Source organism: Eublepharis macularius, chromosome 12 (genome assembly GCF_028583425.1).
Source record: "Eublepharis macularius isolate TG4126 chromosome 12, MPM_Emac_v1.0, whole genome shotgun sequence".
Classification (NCBI taxonomy): Eukaryota; Metazoa; Chordata; class Lepidosauria; order Squamata; family Eublepharidae; genus Eublepharis; species Eublepharis macularius.
In genome coordinates, this window is record NC_072801.1 from 31,838,627 (window position 1) to 31,856,986 (window position 18,360).

Consider the following 18,360-nt stretch of genomic DNA (forward strand, 5'->3'; position numbering starts at 1 on the left):
CCCCAGGTGACACATGCCTTTCCCAAGTGGAGAGCTGTCAGGAATGCCTTTTGCGGAGGAACAGTTATATGGTCTCTTGTAGCTGCCCCAGCGTCTGCATCCCCCTTGCCTAACACTCCACCCCAAGCCCCAAGGCTCTGATCCAGGCTTGAATCTGATACACATGCTCCATTTTCTGCACTCCTATGAAGGATGTGTCCCTTTAACATAATTTCCCTCTGTTGCATGGGCACAGGATACTGACTAGCAGTGTCAGCCAGGACTTAGGAGTGGAGATTTTGAGGTGTGTGTGTGTGAAGACAATTATTAGCAGCCTGTGTGTGTAAGGTGCCATCAAGTCACAGTTGACTTAGTTACAGCAACTCTTCTTGGGGTTTTTACAGCAATAGATGAATGAAGGTAGATTGCCATTGCCTCCCTCTGCATAGCGACTATGGTCTTCCTTGGTGGTCTCCCATTCAAGACCTAATGAGGGCTGACCCTACTTAACTTCTGAGAACTAACAAGAGTGGGCTAGCCTGGGCCATCCAGGTCAAGATTAGCAGCCTATGGCCAATATAAAACAAATACAGAATCAGAATAAAAGAGGAGAAAAATAAGCCAAAGATGAAGCCACGGTAAGAAGAAAAAAAATCAGGAAAAGACCTGGTGAGGTTGGGGGAAGCAATGTCTTTCCCCGGTGATGCAATTGTAAGAGCTGCGTCACCAGACAATGTCTTTGGGGTGGGCAATCCAGAACAGATGCCACACAACTGAAAAGACATTTTGTCTTGCACCAGACAGTCGGATAACACAGAAACAGGCTTCTGGAGATTTTCCCAGGTGGCAGACAGACTAATCTCAGAGCCATTTAAAGTGCCACTGAGGGTTTTAAAGGTAGTCACCAACACTTTAGATTGGGTTTGGAGAGGTACCTTCCCTACAGCTTATGCCAGCCACCAGTCAGTACCAGCTTTGACTTCTAAATCACTTCAAAGGCAGCCCATGTAGAGCACCTGAGAGCACTCTAACCAGAAACTGTGATCAGAGAATTGATAACTGTGGTCCAATCCTGCCTCTTAAGAAAGGACTGCTGCCATTAAGTCAGCTGATGTGATGAGCCACAGAAGAGCTCTGAGCATGTGTAGAGGGTTAGGTCTAATGACTGCCCAAACGGCAAATCTAATGGGAGGGGAACATCATCTTCAAAAAGCTGACATTTCACTCATTGGTTGTTGTGGATTTTCCGGGCTGTATAGCCCTGGTCTTGGCATTGTAGTGCCTGATGTTTCGCCAGCAGCTGTGATTGGCATCTTCAGAGGTGTCGCACCAAAAGACAGAGATCTCTCAGTGACACTGTGACACTGAGAGATCTCTGTCTTTTGGTGCGACACCTCTGAAGATGCCAGCCACAGCTGCTGGCGAAACATCAGGCACTACAATGCCAAGACCAGGGCTATGCAGCCCGGAAAATCCACAACAACCATTGTTCTCTGGCTGTGAAAGCCTTCGACAATATTTCACTCAGTGCTTGGCTGCATGGTTGACCAGGATCAAGCTTCAGTTTATTCCTTTTCCAATACCTTTATTTGGATCACCTAGTGCTTCAAATAAAGGCAGCAAGCATCCCAAGTCACACAAATCTCTTTCTCAAAAGCTTGCGCCAACTGGTTCAATAAAGATACTGTCCTGCTCTCTTTCTGAAACCACTGCAGCTGCCATCTTATTATAGTAAAACCTCGTCTGTCAACATCAAGAGCAAGGGCAGAAATGGCTCCAATGTGTCATCAGACATTTCTTTGCCACCCGTACCCCTTTAAATGGGATTTATTCAGTTTGAGACTGGACTCTGATGCTTCAATACTAGGGCTTAGTCCTCAGACCTGAGACTAAAGATGAGAGCATTTCCTTCAATGGTAAATAATAGAGCTGGCTGTTTTGTTTGAGGCAGGGGTCCTTTCAGGGATTTGGATGGTCAAGAAAGCTCACAGAGGCAAAATATCTTTGCAACATGAATGTGGAATAACAACAACAATAACAACAACAATAATGATGATGCCAGAGTCAAAGAAAAAGAACAAGAAAAATGATTAAATATAGAGATCTGGCAATAGAAACCACTCGACTATGGAAGAAGACTGCAACAGTAGTCCCCATTGTCATCGGGGCACTTGGAACCATCTCGAAAAACTTTGCAATTCGTATGGAAAAACTGCAGCTTTCTGACATAACGTGTACAGAACTGCAAAAGATGGCGCTACTTGGAACAGCGTACATATTACGCCGATATCTGGTTGATACTTAGGTCTCTGGTGGAAACTTGTATCAGCTTAGCAAGGCCAATCAATAATAACATGTGACCTCTGCTTATTGTTTTTTGTGTTTTGGATGATGATGATGATGATGATGATGATGATGATAAACAGTCCCCAATACAAAGACAGTGGTTTCTTATGTCCCACTCAGTTACTGGGTGCTTTTTACAGCGATGGCCATGCCCAAGTCTCGTTCCACTGCACTTCCGTGTCTCCGGTGAATCCTGCTTGCAACCTCTTCCTTTTAGGTGTGGCTTCCCAGGACTAGTAATGCCAGGCAACCTGCTGGGTCATGCTGGCTTTGGGCTTAGGTGCGCATAGAGCTCTTTAATTTGGAAGGCTGAATGACTAGGAGGGGGTAATCCTGTAGCTACTTATAGCTATGGAACCAGTTGCCACTATGCCGGAAACCTGAGTAAGGATCACCTGACCACACCATCCCTAATCCTCCCTGGGGGTGCTTCCACGATGGCAATCCACCAGCCTCCCACACCTTAGGGGATATGGTTTCCCGGTCTGTGGGCTTGACTTACAGGTAGCTTTGAATGCTGGATCTGCCCAATGAAGCTATGCCTTTACATCTGCTACTTCTGCTGTGCATGGACGTGCCCGCCCACAAATATGAAATAAAGGAACTTAGGCGGGCAAATTTGGAGTGAGAACAAAGCAGTGTGTGCACCATGGAGCTGCCTCCCTCGTTCCTCCTGAAAACAGCTTGACCTTAGGGGAAAGGAAATTAATCTCAGACGCAGTGGCTGTGAATGTTGTGTAAACAGTTCCATCAGGCAGTTAAACCAAGAAAGGCTCCCCATGGAGGGCAGAGCCTCACATTGCCTGCCACAGCGCTGAGCAGCCTGCCCTCCCCATTCAGATGCTGTTGTAATTAACTCTAGCCCGACTCGCTTTTGTTTGGGAACCAACCATGACTGAAAGCCACAAGAATGGCAGGCAAAACACCTGCCCTTAGGAGCTGCGCCTTTTGACAGGGAAAGAACAGCACCTGCCATTGCACAGCAATTGGGAGGGCTCCCAAAACTTTGGTTCTGACCCAAACGGCTCTGCAGCGCAGAGCCATTCTATGATTTTACTTGCATTGTTCTTACCTGGTAATTTAAAACAACGCCAGATAACAGAGGCCAGTAGGGCTTTGTTGTTTTCCTTAATAACTGGTAGGTGTTACATCTGAACACTTTAAACACAGTTAAGGATTAACTGCAAACCAGGATGTGAACCCACGATTTGAAATTGGCTTGGTATGTCATTAAGCACCAGATCTACACTGCACAAGCCATAGTTAAGGACACTCCCCGTGTCCTCCAGCCTCTCTGCTTGGAAAGAGGACTAAAGAGGTGGAATGCAGCTTGGCAAAGGCAACAGCGGCTTCACCATATACATTCGAGATCGTAAACCAGCATTAAAGCCATGAGCTGTGTGTACTGTGAACTATGGTTAGGTGTCTGCTCTGGACCTTTGACTAGCTGGGTATTCTCTAATGCTTTGCAAAGAGATCCCTTTAACACCCCCCCACACACCCTCATAGGCGGTTACTCAGCTAGTATCTAATTACCCAGACAAGAAGTACTAAGGGTGACTCCTGTTTGGGAGCTACATTCCTTGGTGCAAATGGCTGTGCTTCCACTATGCTTCTCTGTCATCCCTTCCAGGCCTGAGCCCTGGTACTGAAAATGGGCTCCAGCATTGACCCCAGAGATGAGGATCTTTGCCACAAATAAATGCCCCTATGAGGAAAGGTTGAAGGAGCTTGGAATGTTTAGCCTGGAGAGGAGACGACTGACAGGTGATATGATAACCATCTTCAAATACTTGAAGAGCAGTCATATAGAGGATGGCATGGAGTTGTTTTCTGCTGCCCCAGAAGCTTGGACTAGAACCAACGGCTTGAAATTAAAAGTTTTCGGCTAAACATTAGGAAGAACTTCCAGGCAGTTGGAGCTGTCCCTCAGTGGAACAGGCTTCCTCAGGAGATGGTGGGCTCTCCTTCTTTGGAGGTTTTTAAGCAGGGGCTAGATGGCCATCTGACAGCATTGCTGATTCTGTGAACCTTGGCAGATCAGGAGAGGGAGGGCAGGAAGGGTTACATCAGTGCTTAGTTCTCGTGGCCCTTCTTACATGCCCGGGGTAATGCCGATCGCCACCTTGGGGTCAGGTAGCAATTTCCCACAGGCCAGTTTGGCTAGGGATCTTGGAGGTGTTTTGCCATCTTCTTGGCATGGAGCAAGGGTCACTGGGGCAGTCAGGGGGGGGTAAAGTTGTGAATTTCCTGCATTGTGCAGGGGTTTGGACTAGATGACCCTAGAGGTCCCTTCCAAACCCTATGATTCTATGTAGCAGCAAGCAAACCCTTCCTCTCCACTGAACAGGCAATCCTGGCAGAAGCTGGTCAAGAGAATCCACCATGGATATATGCTGAAGGAAGAAGGGATGGCCAAGGGAAGTCTGTTAGCATAGTTGCATAGTATGCACAGAAGTGTGTGTGTGAACCTGTGTGGCAGAATGTGTGTGGGCATGGACAAAAACATAGAAACTTGGGTAGGCTTTAGAAAGGAAATATGAGTTCATTTATCGTTGGAACTTCATATAAGATAGGAAACGGAAGAGACAGGATTCTTTCTCGCGAGTCAAGATGAAGAAGAGACAATGGGAGCAAGATGTGGTGCAAGGAGGAAGTCCCCAAGAGTACAATCTGCTCATCAAAGGATAGTCAGACACGTGACCTTTCTCTCTCTAACTTTGATTGTCCCCCCCTGAAACCTCAGAAAGGGACAGCATAATAGTCCTCCCGCACTGGAGATACACTGTAGGGAGAAAGGCCAAAGGAAGTCCACTCCAGGCAAATGTGGTAACATCCTCTGGAATAGCAGGACGCCGCCGCCGCCGCCGCCACCCGCGGGACTCTCCGCCTCCAGGATGCGGTTGCGCCGGACAAGCAGGAGAGCTAGAGAGGCTCACGGCACAGCCCCATTCGGCGCCGCCGATGCTGCCAGTAGGTGCGCACGGAGCGGCCGGCTTTTCTTGGACTCTCGCGGTTTGTTTGCCTGAGCCCTCCCGTAAGAGCGCAAAGCAGCCAGCCTGCGGGCGCCGTCCAAGCTGTCCCCGGCACACGATCGGAAAGGCAGGGCGGGCTCAGCTGCCCGGGGCTTCCTCGCGGAGGGGGCGGCGGCAGGCAGCACGTGTCCGGCGGCAGACGGAGGCGTGGGCGTGGGTTGGAGGGGGCGGGCCAGCCCCCGCCTCCTGCTAGGCTCGCCGGAGCGCGCGGAGTGCGGGACTGCACGAACGGCGGGCTCTGCCGGCCTCACTCTGTCTCTGCCCGGCCGCCTGATGCTCATGCTGCAGTCGCCCGAGTCGGGTCCCGGCGCGCTCATGGCCCAGCCCGAAGCGGTAAATCTGGCCGGCTGCCTCCGGGACGAGGAGCCTGGCCAAGCTGCGCGCCCTCGAGGGCGCAGACTCTCCGGCCGCCGCGGGTCTGCCTACAAAATCAGCCGCCGGAGCTCGGCCGAGATGGGGCTGCGGGCTTTCGAGGGCGGCGTCCCGGCCGCAGCCCCGACGGCGACACTGCCCCCTGCGAGCGCCGCGCCGACTACGGGCTCGGCGGGAAGCGAGAGCCCTCCCGAGACTGTCCTCTCGCCCTCGCTGCTGTCTCCCGCCGAAAGTCGCCACAGTCGCGCCCACTGGGCTCAAGAGGAAAACGAGGAGGCCGAGACCCGCGCCGTGGCCACATCCCCCGACGGCCGCTTCCTCAAGTTCGACATAGAGATCGGGCGCGGCTCCTTCAAGACCGTCTACAAGGGGCTGGACACCGAGACCACCGTCGAGGTGGCCTGGTGCGAGCTGCAGGTCGGTAAAGTGCAGATCCGGACCCGGCGTCCCTGCCCAGGAGAACTCTAGGGGGTGGAGAAGTTTGTTAGCTGCCGCCAGGCCCGGCGACAGGTGAAAGAGTAAGGAAACAGAGGGCCTCTGAGCACGTGCAGAGTGCGTGTACCCCAGAGGGATGCAGAAACGCTTCCGAGGTCCCGTGCGGCGGGCGAGCCCGGGCACCTCTCTTTAACAACTGAAGGCGGCCAAAGGGTGTTGGAAAGGCTGGCCCAGAAGGGAGGAAGCAAATGAGAGGTGTCCGGAAGCCCTCGTGGGTGGCCCTGTGGGGAGTTTGGGGGCAGAAGCAAGTGGGGCAAGGATAAGAATGGGGTGGAGACATGGTCGCAGTGACCTCTTGAAGAAAGCAGCAGGTGTGACTTGATCTGGGGGAGGCGCAGAGGAGATGGCAGGCAGGGCCATATCTGTCAAATGGAGGGGGGCAGCTGTTAGATTCTACTGCTGCCTGCAGAGTATTGAGACAATGGGGGCTATGGCTGGGCAGGATGCAGCCCCTTTTGCTGGGTTCTCTTTCAGGCTAGCAGGGAAGTGGTACATTTTGGAGCGCCCCTTCCAGATGTGCTGCACATGTAGAGGAGGAAATCTCGATGGGGTGACGGTGTTAGGGTCAAGCTTTGTTGTCTGTTGGCATCTGAAAAGCAATTCTACCCCACACGTTTGGTCCTCGAAACCAGTTTTTGAGAAGAGATGTTATATAACACCTGCCTGGCAGCCAGTGCCCCCTTCGTGTTTGGAGACCTTCTCAGTCCCCGCTGCACTGGGAGAAGGTCTGTTACTCATTGCTGAATGAAATGCACTCTGCATGCTTGCAGAGGAGTGCATGAATTTACCAGCTCAGAGGGCCTACCTGCATGAGGCTGACTTGTGCGTTGTTCCCAGGTCCTTCGAAGCAGGTATATGCTGGAGGTCGCTGGGTGAAACTTAGTTCTCAGGCATAGAAGGGCTCAATTCAGATCAGGACTATGGCATATGAGGAGAGGGAGGCTTAAGTCCTCCCCCATGCCATTTTCTCAAGCTGAAATGGTCCTGGGGAGCTGTTGTTTGGTGTGCTGTGTGTGCCAATGGGGCAAAGCATCAAACGGCTTAAACGCGGGATCTGAGGTTCTATGCTTGCTTACTCGGCCCAGGGAGGCTGGACTTGCATAAAGGTCTTCCTTGGCATGTCCAGAGTGCAGAGAGGGTGCCCACTGGTGCTTTGGCAAGTGATTATGGCCTTTCCCCTCCTTCTTCCATGGTGTGTGTGTGTGGGGGGGGGGCATTACATTGGCAGCTGCTTTTCTGCTGGCTCTCTTTCCCAGAGGGATTAAATTTAGGAGAGTTCAATGTGACTCTCTTGGCACAGTGAAAGCAGTCATGTGCTGTAAAGGTGTATGGAGTGGACAGATTCTCCTTGTGTCCTGTGGTGCTTAAGGAGATGTGTCTGTGTTAGGGCTTGGAAGAGGTGATGGGAGTGGTGATAGTTTTCATTGCCAAAAATGACCAAAAAAAATCCCCATCCCAACCCACTGTTTTTTGCGAGAATTGTGTAGGAGAACTATCCTCTGAGCGTGTACTGAAAGCCCTTTTAGGAACAGACTTTGAATCAGAGCTGGAGAAATCCTGGCATCCTGCTTCCTCCAGCACTTAACAATCTGTTGCTGTCGCCTGCGAGTTTGTTTGGATGTGTACAGGGCTCTTACTCAAGAGGTTGAATGTTTTTGCGCACCAGGTCAAAACAGCATTCTGCTCAATGGAGCGTTCTCTGATACGTAAAAAAGTTTGCTTCCGTTAGTTGAGTTGAACAGAAGCCAGTGTTTGATCTTCTTGCTGTATCTGAGCGGAACAGCGGAGTCTCCATCCGTTAGGCTGTCAGGATTCGTTCTGAGAACTACACATGATTTAAAATGAAGGGGCTCTTGTCCTACCGTTCCAGTGTACTGAGTACTCTGGTGCAAGCAAAACCTGCAGCCCCAAGATAAGGCTGCTGAGGGAATACGAGTGCCCCCCCCCCCAGCCTTCACGTCCCTGCCTGTCTTTGTCTTGCCTGTCCTTCAGTCCTGAGGAGAGTTTCTCCTGCTCTATCCCCAGTAGCCTCCCTCTTGCAATTCTTTTTCCCCGTGGCTCCTCATGTTCCTCTGTTTTGTAGACTAGGTACCAAGCTACAAGTGACGAATTACACTTGCCTGGCCAGTGAACAAACTCACGTGTATTCCTCCCTGTTCACTTGCCATTCACTTGCCCTCCACTTGATCACGGGAGGAATACACGTGAGTCTGTTCACTGGCCAGGCAAGTGTAATTCGTCACTCGTAGCTTGGCTCTAGAGCTCACTTCTTCGGAAGTTTTGTGGATGTTCACTTTGCTCCCACTTGATGTAGGATGAAAAACAAACTAGAAAGCCAACAAACGGCAGGGTCACATGCAGGAAACCCGGGGTGAAATGCGGCTATGTGCAAGGATTGATTGGCGTCAAAGGGGTTCCTGCCCCAGCCACTGATTTTGGTCATGACTGTTTGAATGACAGGAGAATACCTCTTTGTTCTGAAAGAAGCAAAAACTTCCAGAACACTTGTGTCAATTGAAAAAGTTTCTATTATTTCATTATTATTAATATTATTTATTAGATTTATAGTCTGCCCTCCCTGTGAACGGGCTCAGGGCGGATCACAACATACAGATAAAACAGTATAATGATAAAAACCAGATTTAGGGGCATAAAAACAAACTCTGTACCATGTTCCTAATATCCCAGAGCAGGATTCACTTCACCCTCCCCTGGCAACCATAAGGGGAAGAGAGGGGTGGAGGCGTGAGTTGGTGCGTGATTTGCCACCATTCCTACACGAGGCAGATTACTCATATAGCCCCCCACTAATAGGAGAAAGGCAGAGAGGCCAGTCGGTAGATCTAAATACTGGCCTCAACCAACTGTGGAATTTTAGACCTTTGCCTGACTTTGGTATTTCAGAGGAGAAATAAGAACCAAAAGGGGGGTGGGGGCGGAAGAGTTCATTTCTCTCCTCAATAAAATGGCCTTTCTTCATGTTAGTTGTCTTGGGGCCCAGAGAGAGAGAATGCTTGAAAAGGCAGGGATTCTGGAGTCCTGATGTGGCTCCTGTTCTTTGCCCTTCCTTATATTGCTGCTGCTTCTGGCTAAGGCCAAGAACAAGAGTGAGGCATCTCTCCCCCCACTACTGCATGAACTGTAGCTGGCTTCCCTTCTGCCTTTGCTTTCTGTGTCTTCTCCAATCTACATTTTAAACCAACAGGGTTGCAGGCAGACTATTTAGGGTCAGAGGGCAATGAGCCAGCGTCCCTTTCCTCCGCACCTTGGGGGGTGGTCCAAAGGTCCATTGCTATCCAGAGCGCATCTCAAAACTGCCCCCCCCCATACATAGCCTTGGCAAAGTCCAAGCCCTTATTTGCAGGTGGGGAAGATTCCTCTGGGGTTGACTGGGGGGGGGAATGCATCTCAGTGTCCTGTACTGAGTGAAGGGCAGGACCCAAACACAGGTTCAGTGAAGGGGATTTACCCATTTTCTGGGCTTATTCATGCACTGGGGGCGGAGTGGAACCCCCCCCCTGCACATCCTGTCTCTCCTGCTCTAAGAATCACCGGTCATCTGTAGCAGGAGCTTCCAGGAGTGGGAGGTGGGGAAGGATACCAGAGATAGGGGTAGTGAAGCCCTGGAGCCCTGACCCCATAATTGTGGATAGGCAGTGCTGACTTCTGGCATAAAAGGGAGCTTTTGGAGGCAGCAAAGAGATAGTGGTATTGGTGGGAAGGTTTCAGGTGAAGGGCTTGGGTTTCTAAGAAGGAGGAGGTGGGAGCAGAGCCCAGTGTGCAGGCTGCCCTCTGTGACCTCGAACCCTTTCACTTCCTCTGAGTGCCGAAGTGAGGGGGGCAGAAAACAGCTTACTCAGTGGTCAGGAAAGGGACACTTGGCACATGCTCAAGAATGCAGCGATCTTTACAATTACCATGTGGCCTCTGAGCCCTAGCAAGTCATATTGGGGAGGGGATGGGACAGGAGGCCAGTCTGTAGCCCCAAAGAAGCCTTTTGGCTGGTCATGCGCTCCCCATTCCCTCCCCCCATTCCCTCCTTATCCAGCTTGTGGTACTGCCTTCTGAGTCCGACCCATGGGGGTCATTTGTCCTGGCATTGCCCTCTGTCGTGCTGTTGCTTTCCTAGCCCTCCTCCTGGGGATCCTCTTGACTGGCCTTGCTGGGGATCAAACCTGAGATGTTGTGCATATAAAGCATGTGCAGGCTGCCTTTGAGATATGCAAGGTGGGTGAGGTAGGGATAGAAGCTTGAATCCCAAAAAGTCTGTGCACGTACCTGGGAGTGGCTAATTTTGCCTCCTGGTGGCAGTTTCTTGCTATGGAGGACCCCAGGTCGTTTTCAGTGAGGGGGAGAAGTGTGAGGAAAACTGAAAATATTTTGTGCATCTCCCACATTTGTTCCTTCCAATAAAGGGTACAAGTTCAGTCAGTTGACTACATTAAGGAGTGCCCAGGAGCTGGAAAACTGAAAAGTGTTTAAGCAGAAATGGATGTTGCCGAGTCCTAATGCCCTCCTATTTGCAGATATGCTTTCCAGGAGGCCAGCTAAAAAACAAGGGACATTTATCAAGTTTTCCAAAGTCTGTTTTTTAAAGCAGTTCTTGTCCTGGGACAAGTCTCTTGCACAAGGTTTTCTTTGCTTGTCTTTTCAAAAAATAGCCCTGTCCTATTTTCTCCTGCAGTTGTTCATTATGTTGCCTTTAAAAACATCTGTGGTCAGCAAACCACAGACCTCAGCTCTAGGTACTAGTTCAGTTTTGTGTTCCTTAAACCCATCCTCCCCATCCCAGACCTGAGCAGAGGTCTATTTCTGGATGAGAGTTTCAAGTGAGATTTTTTGGGGGGTGGTAGTGGTGGAACTGTCTTTTAGGAGGAAGTCAGGGGGTGCGGTAGTGAGTGTGGTCTGGAGTTGTCTGATGAGTAAACATTTGTTTATCCAGGATGATTTTCCCTGCAGGTGCTGAAAGACAGAGGAGCCGAGGAGAACTCGGCGTCATACGTTTGGGGTGGGGGTACATCTGGAGGAAGGGGAACAGAATATGGGGGTCAGCATCAACAGAGTTAGATAGATTCAGAAGTAGAAGCCCTAATGATTTAGGAATCACTCTTGTGCTGAAATCAATATCAGCATTCCTGGGTGCCAGGATAAAAAGCTCTAGGCAACCAGTCTTTTTTAGTCCATGGGACCTGGTGCTGTAATCCAGTAGCAAGACCAAGGGCAATTTCTTACCTGGCACCGCAGCTTAATATTACATGATTTGGGGCTGTGCCCTACCGCACCCTTAGACTCAGGACAGATGAAAACATCTTTCTTAGAAATTACAAAGAAATAATCCTATACACTTAAATCATAGTTCCTTGCTATGTAAGCCCAGCCCCCAAATATCTACACCGTTTGGTCTGTTTCTGCATAACGCACAAGCTTAGAGTGAACTGCCAGGATATAAATATGTTAATAAAGCTGCTAGGAAATAGGAACACCTATCAGGAATACCTGTCTTTGATGTTGCAATGGGAACCAGGGAAGAACTCGTTTGGATCGTCTTAGGTAACTTCCACACTGATCATGCTGAATGGTTTTCTCACGGAAGTTGTGGCTGCTGATTCAACAGAGAGGGGAGTGGGGATTCCACGTGACAGGTTACTGTACATTTTCTCTCTTGAGGGGCCATTCCCACCCTGCGGCTCTGGGAGCTTTTTCTTTTTTTAAATCGGCAATTGTTATATCATCATGCCTTAACAATCTATCTTTGAGAGCCTTTGAATTCCCAGCTCTCATTTAAACAAACATGCAAGTCTCTAGGCTACCTTTTTGCAGAGATATAAGGGGAAAGGCATATCTCCACAACAAAAAGGGGTAGATTAACTTTTAGAACAATTTCTAACTTTTACATGTGTCAGTGCTTTCATGCAAGTGGATTCATTCAGTTAACAAAAGGGGCAATGGCCCAGGGCTCACCTCCAGGCTTCCCTAGCAGCAGTGCCACCCCTTCCCATTTCCCTGGTTCACTCCCTCCCCTCCATGGGTGGGAGGTGGGCAGCCAGCACTATCAGTCCCCCCTGCATCCACTTGAACCCTGACCAGTGGAATTTGTTTGTGTGGGTGCCCTCCTAAGGGCCTGTGCCCACCTGTGAAGCACTCCAGCTATGCAGCTGTGTCCTTAGCAATGGTCTGAGAAGCCCAGAGTTCAGGCTGAGGCGTGGGACAACTGGGAGAGCTGAGGCAGTGAGCCCAGCTGATGGGACTGAGAAGACTTGGGGCCAGCTTTGGCAGCTTCACCATCTTCCCTCAGGATCTAAGAACACCATGCAAGGTTTCCAGGTCTGCCCTGGGACATGAAAAACTAGACTTGTGCTTGGAGTTTTGTGTTGATTCTCAGGTTCATGGCAGCCCAGTTGGGTTCAGGATTGTAGCACGTGGAGCAAAAAAACACAAGCCTTCCTCCATTCCATTTTCCCAACCGAAAACCGCCTGGGGCAGCTGCAGTTTGTCCCGTTGGAGAAACTTGCATTACTCATACATTTCTACCAGTGGTGAGACAGTAATTTCTCATGACTATTTCAAGTTGGGAAAATAGACTGTGTGTTTGTAGAGGGCTTAAGTCCCCTGCTCCCACCTGCCAAATCTTGATCCAAATCTGGCCTCCAAGCACCCAAGAATTACATTTCAACATGGCACTACCAATTGACATCTAGTTTGATGGGACACACCCGGAATCATAATGTCTAGATAGGCCTTGGCTGCTATCCAGAGAAGGGGGTACCTGCCCCTCAGATGAAGTGGCAGTTGGTGGAATGGCAAAGAAATCATGGCACAGAGTGAAATGGGAATGGATTTCGCTTCCCCCCCCCCCCACCCCAAATGTTTATCATAAACCTGCCTTAAAGGGAGGTCATGGACCCTCCTGACTCCTGAGCTTAAACTCCTTACTGGGCTCTGGAGAGCCGCCCCCCCTTTGGAAAGGGCAGAGAGGATGGGGCTTCAGAATTACTTCAGGACTAGGTTTGGGCAAGTGTGGGAAACAGTCACTAAACATTTGGCATGAAGAGTCTTAGGAGCTTTTAGCCTCCTTTGGTGCCAAAATCATGTTAAATTTGCCAGAATGTTGAAGTCAATCTAAAACTGAAGGTCAGCAGGGAAGATCCCCCCCCCCCAGCGCAGGCTGTGTTTCTAGTTGCTATGCAGATACGCAGGTGGTTTGTCTTTTCCCCAGGACATGCTCTAGTGGGAAAGGGAAAGACATTCAACACATGTGCAGAGGCACTTTTATACTTATCTTCATGTCATCTCTGGTTCAGCACTGGCCTGCAGGATAATTTGGGGGACTGAACTGGGGCTCAGAATGAATCCACAAGAAAATCCCAGTCCATCCCATTTTATCCCTTTCTGAATCTTTTCAGAAAAGAAGGCCTGTTTGTATAAGCCTTCTAGAGAAAAGAAGGCCTGCGTGTATAGGCCTTCTAGAGCTTGGCTGGAGAGGGGCAGTCCCTCTCTCTCTCTCTCTGTGCGCCTGTGTGTGGATTGGGGAGTGTCCTAGGAGGAGGGAACTACTACTCATGGCCTGGCATTCTTCTTCTCTATGCATGATCTCCCTCCCTCCTCCTTAAAACTTGGTGGATATTAGGTTACTTGGGATTGCTGCAAAAGGCTTTGGGATGGGGCCAGTGAAATGTCAGCTCCCCAAGCAGCTGCTGTTTGCACCCAGTGCCCCAGCAGAACAGGGGCCTGTGGGAACATGCTTCCCTATGGTCCCAGCTATAGGAGGAGTTGGTCTGTGCTCTGGAGGAGGTGGGGCGTTGGCAGGGGAAAGCCTCTGAAGAACCAGGACATGAAGTGGGGCTGGAGAGTCAGCCAGGACTGTATGGGCCCTTGGACAGAGAACTGGGTCTGGTTCAAGACCCACCGTCCATGTCATGAGCTCAGCGGCACATCTCCCAGCCGTTCTGTAAAACAAAAGTCGTGGGGTCTTGGGAGGTAGGGCAGCTGCAAAGGTAAGGCACAGCAAAGATTGGGGCACATTCTGCCACTTAGAAAACGATTCAAAAAATCAGAAGCGCTTAATGGTGCTGGTCCCTTGGGTGGAGAGACGCAACAGGTTTTTAGAAAAGCTGAGTCAGCCGCTGGGATGGAGGAGTTCAGCTTTCCTTGGACTGGTTGTTCCAGTGATTTCATCCCAGGACTGACAGATATTTCTTCTTGGGTGCCCTCTGGCATCAGTAACTCCCAAGAAGCTTGGGAAGGCTGTGGCAGGACACATTCTTGGCATGTAAAAGTTTATTCCAGGTCCAGTCTCTCTCTCACACACACACACACGCGTGCGCACACACACATATACGCACTCACGCGTGTGCACACGCACATACACACACATATTGAGGAATTTCACATAGCAGGGCAGGAGAAGATTTTTTTTCTTCCTGAAACCTGGGGAGATCACTGCCAGTTAGAATAGATAATACTGTCAGGAAGAAGTACCTAGATTTAAGACAGCTTCCTATGTTCCTCTCCTTATTGGGGCTTTGGAGCTGGCATGGGTGAAATTTGGGTCCAAGTGGTATCTTAGTTGGGAGGGGGGAATGCAGTTAGTGGTGGGGTCCGTGGCCTTCTTTGGGGACAAGGAAGTTTGTCTGACAATTTGGCATAAGCTGGAAGGCAGGGGCTGTATGATACCTTAGCAGAGCTGCTGAATGCAACCTCGGCCCCCGTCAAAGAATCATTCTGGGTCATCCTTCACATTCAAAAGGCACAGGGAGCATAGTTTGTATATTTTATTTTATTTGGATTTCTATTCTGCCTTCCCCACAAAGGGCTCAGGGAGGATTACAACATTTTAAAAACACATTAAAATTAACTTATACAATTAAAACCATAAATAGATTTTTTTTAAAACTTCACACGTAAAAATATGAACTCAGATGGTAGCAGTCAACAGCAGCAGATGCAGCTCGACAAGATAAGGTGGTGGACAACCCTAGTACGGAGGGATTCAGATTGTATTCTTCTCCATTTTTTCTGCCGGTGGGGGCCAAGCCTGACCTCAACCGTATGCCTGGCGGAACATCTCCATCTTACAGGCCCGGTGAAACGATAACACATCCTGCCAGGCCCTGGTCTCAGTGGACAGAGAGTTCCACCAGGCTGACCGAGAATGCCCTGGCTCTGGTGGAAGTCAGGCGGGCCTCCTTGGGGCCAGGGACCACCCCTCCCTGCCAGAAAGGACTTCATTCCCATTGCCAGCTCCCCTGAGATGGTGGAATGAGGAGAAGGGCATACTGGCCTCTGCCACCCACGAGACGAATGAGGGCCACAGGAAAGTTGCCTCACCTCTATCCGAGTAAGAAGATCAGTATGTGTGGAGGGGCCATTCTGGTAAGTTCTGATGGCCAAATAGACCTCCGTCCTTCCCCTTGATAATTATTCCAGAGGGGTTGTCATGTCAGTCTGTTGCAGCAAAACTGAGCAGGAGTCTTGCAGTGCCTTAAAGACTAAGCCGTTTTTATTTCAGCACAAGCTTTTGTAGACTAGAGCCTGTTTCTGCGGACACATCTCTTCCCTGGCGTCTCTTTAGCTTGCAAGCCTGTGGGCACAGCTTGTCTCGTCTTCAGTTATCTCCACTTTGGGAGGTAATGGCCCAGTCCAGAGCCAGCCCACTTCCAATCCCTGACTGCAGCAAGGCTGCTGACAGAGTAAGCCCCTCAGCTATTCCCTCGATAAGTCTGCTCGTGCACAGCCCTCTATGGATCCTCTAGGAGCCACTCTTGCCATTTTTTTCTAGCTGAGGGGGTATCCAGAGAGAAAGTGCAGAATGAACCTTTGTAAGCTCCGAAAATTAACAGACCCTGCACCAAAGGATCCATTTGTTAGTCTCAGTGGCTAGCTGGGCCAGACCCTGTCCAAGCAAGGAGCTTTCCCCCCAATGCTTCTAGGAGCATTTTCTCCTAGAAGTCATATGCAATGCAAATAAACCTAAAGTCTTCTTGGACAAAATGCTTTTAAAAGAAAAATTCCTTTACCATAAGTGGAAAAGTTAGAAGTAAGGGGGGGGGAAGTAAAATCTTCGCCATTTGAGGTGGAGGACCTTCTTTGCAGGGATGGACTGACCATTTAATTTACAGGGAAATGTCCTAGTGGGTCACTCGTAGTCAGGAGCAAGTAGAGCCGAGCCCCATCAACTCTGCCAGAGCCTCGGGAGCCACATGGCTGAGTCCTTTCATTAGCAGTGGTAATTAGTTAACCAACTGCCTTCTCCCAGTCTGCTGCCATTTTGGTGGAGGATGCAGTGGGTGAGCTAAAGACCTTGTCTCCGCTGAGCCAAGAAGCCCTGCAATGCTGGCTTGTAGCACTCCGTGGGGCCACTCAACTGGGCTTGATCCAGGCCATGTTCCCTTCCCAGTCTGCTCTTCTTCCTTAGGTCATCTACTGCATGAGCTTTAGAAATTAATTTTTGTTCAGCTGTCAAGGGGAAAGGGCCAAGTGATTTTGTAGCCACTGCCTGTGCCCTTGCACATTTCCTGACCCTAGTCCCCCTTCTCAGCTAGATAGAATGGTTTGTCGCAGCTAGATAGAAGATAGAATGGTCTGTCACAGCCAAGGGAGAGGAAGACTTTTGATGGAGTTCGTCTGACCCTTGCAGGAATTATACTGGATCCAGCAGTACTACTAGAAAAATAAGTTAAGGCAGCGTCAAAAAATGCTTTCTACAACCTCACTCTAGCCTGGAAGATGGCTTCTTATCTCGACACAACTGATCTAGCCACATAGATCCATGCTATGGTAACATCAAGTCTTGACTATTGTAATGCACTATACATAGGTTTCCCACCTAAGTTAACTAGGAGGCTCCAATTAGTCCAAAATGCTGCAGCTCGACTGGTAGCAGGAGCGAGCAGGAGCACGAACATCACTCCCATCCTACAGTCACTCCGTTGGCTACCTGTCAGTTACCGTGCTCAATTCAAGGTATTGGTTATTACATATGATGATCTTCACGGCCTTGGCCCAGTATACCTACGGGACAGCCTCCCTCCCTATGTCCCTCCATGGCAGCTTCGCTCATCTGAACAGGGTCTCCTGCAGGTGCCAGGCTGCACATGGGCGTAATCAACAGCAGCCCGTACACGGACTTTCTCTGTAGTGGCCCCTATCCTGTGGAACGACCTGCCTGAGGAGGTCAGGAGAGTCCCCACTCTCCTGGCTTTCTGCAAATGATGCAAAACTGAATTATTCAAAAAGGCTTTTTATTCTAATGGGAGGGCTGTATTTTAGGGAGGGTGTCTCAGATGTTTCGCCAATAAGATAGGGACCGTAGACTTCACTGCACTTTCTCTATATTGCGTTAGATATTATCTGTTGCTTTAAATATGTACTCGTGTGCATTACCTGTGCTTTATGTTGTCTAATGTTAGTCCTAGAACTGATTATCTTCTGTTTCAGTATTTCTTCTACTCTGTATTGGATTCTTGCTAATGCTATGTCTTTTCAAACTTGTATCTATTTACTCAATGGCATTGTTTATAGAAATGTCCTTGATACTGTATAGAAATGTACTTGATACTGATTGTACTAATCTCATACTGTGTAATCTGTCTTGAGTAAGGGTGTGTGCTTCAGGTTCCTGGTTTGGGAAAAAAACCCGAACCGGTCCCAATTCATAAAGATTTGGTATTTCTGAATCAGGGCCAGTATGATGGCTCTGATTTGGAAATACCGAATCAAAGCTTCCTGAAGCAGTTCGGATTGCTTCGGGAAGCTTCAGGGCCTTTTTAAAGCGTGCCCACCCTCCCACCACCACCCCACTTACCTGGGGAATCCTTCTGGTGGCGCAGGCACCAGTGTTTGCTGCCGCCATGCCGGCTGCTGCAGAGGCCGAAGTGGTGGTGCGGGTGGTGCAGGTACCGGCATTCGCTTCTGCCTTGCCGGCTGCTGCAGAGGCCAAAGCAGTGGCGCGGGCGGCGGCAGCACTGGCTGCAGCCTTCCTAGCCGTCCTGCTGGCCACGGCGGCAGCAGCAGAAGGCCTGCTCCGGCCTTCGGAAGGTAAATGGGGTGGGGGAAGGGGGAAGGGGGGCTCAGGGGGGAGGTGGGAATCTCATTTGATTCCCAAATCATTACGAAGCATACTGAAGTGATTTCC

General features: G+C 49.9%; 1 protein-coding gene across 2 annotated transcripts in view; it reads left to right on the forward strand.

Annotated features, from left to right (window-relative positions):
* The first annotated feature begins 5,596 nt into the window (after positions 1–5,596).
* Positions 5,597–18,360, forward strand: part of WNK4 (WNK lysine deficient protein kinase 4) — a 49,907-nt gene continuing 37,143 nt past the window's right edge. For both annotated transcript variants that reach the window (XM_054995666.1, XM_054995667.1), the window contains exon 1: positions 5,597–6,149. In XM_054995666.1, the coding sequence (XP_054851641.1) occupies positions 5,634–6,149 (516 nt within the window). In that variant the 5' untranslated portion in view covers positions 5,597–5,633. The remainder of the gene's footprint in view (positions 6,150–18,360) is intronic.